The sequence below is a fragment of the Aphanomyces astaci genome (genome assembly GCF_000520075.1).
Source record: "Aphanomyces astaci strain APO3 unplaced genomic scaffold supercont1.817, whole genome shotgun sequence".
Classification (NCBI taxonomy): Eukaryota; Oomycota; class Saprolegniomycetes; order Saprolegniales; family Verrucalvaceae; genus Aphanomyces; species Aphanomyces astaci.
This window is the reverse complement of record NW_009799080.1, coordinates 1-1,117: the sequence shown is the minus strand read 5'-3', so window position 1 is coordinate 1,117 and position 1,117 is coordinate 1. Positions and strand designations below refer to the sequence as shown.

Here is a 1,117-nt window from a genome sequence, read left to right as displayed (position 1 = left end):
ATCCCAATTAGTACGCAAGGAACATGCAACCAGGGAAGGGAATGTTTCGTTCTTGCCTGACTGACAAGTTTGTACCAAAATTCCTGAAACATTCCAGAATTAACGAAACAACATGTTGCTTGAAAGACACCGCCAAAAGGACGGGGAATTGGAAATTTGGACAGTAAATGGGTTTCTAAAGGATATAAAGGGGTTTAAAAAGGTAGTAGACACGATACACGGTTATAAACAGGATTTTACTCGTCCATTACCGGGTATATGGAGTTTACCGGGTATTACCCTTTTAAAACGACTTCTTAAACCTTTTAACTCGGTATTTGAGTGTTCGGAACATTTTTTAACGTGTCCATATCCAGCGGTATGCATTTACCCTTCAATTACCCCGTAATTTTAATGGAGCACAAAGGAGACAAAACTACAGCTGAGAAGATGGCGGTGTCAAGAAGGAACGCGAACTCGCGGTACGTCCACGGCTCAATGCCATCCTTTCCAGTCGGCGACGGCGAGCACGCAATTGTTGTTGACGCTTTCGCTCAGTCATTTCGTAGGACATTCTCTCGTAGCGGGCGAGGACAGAGCGATAGTGCGTTCCGTCCGCTGCTCGAAGCGGCATCATGGACACATGGAAGTTCGTCAGGGCGAAGGTAATGCGCTGAATGTCACTAAACATCTCATGCCCCCAACAAAACGTAGAGTACGCGATCTTCCACAGCAAACAGACGCGGCCAAAGAAGTTCTCGACCAAGACTCGGTCGGATGAAATCCGCTGGTTCCGCTCGAGGTCATCGGCTTCCAGGTACCCCCCAGCTGGTCTGCGTTTTGGATGTATGCCACGAATGTGCTCATTGATCCCATAGTAGCCCATATCAACAAGCACAGCCCACATTGTGCCATAGGTACCGGATTGCTCCCCATTGTCGGTGATGGAGAGTTCGTTGACAGACTTCGTGAGGGCACGATCATGGACATCCAAACGGGAGCGCATGATGGAAAGGTCGGATGTCGCACCAGGATGCGACTCACTGACGTCAACGCAGTATCCCTGGGGAGACACGGACGCTTCAAGCTTGAGGCCGTACAACTTGTGTTTTCCACTGAACCAGGCTTTCTTTTCGTT

General features: G+C 48.7%; 1 protein-coding gene across 1 annotated transcript; it reads right to left on the bottom strand.

The window, feature by feature from the left end:
• Positions 1 to 415: 415 nt before the first annotated feature.
• On the bottom strand, positions 416 to 985 carry H257_19579 (hypothetical protein; the record flags this gene model as incomplete). Its single annotated transcript, XM_009848713.1, has 1 exon — positions 416 to 985. The coding sequence occupies one exon, from the start codon at positions 983 to 985 to the stop codon at positions 416 to 418; it is 570 nt and encodes a 189-aa protein (XP_009847015.1).
• Between the last annotated feature and the right edge of the window lie 132 nt (positions 986 to 1,117).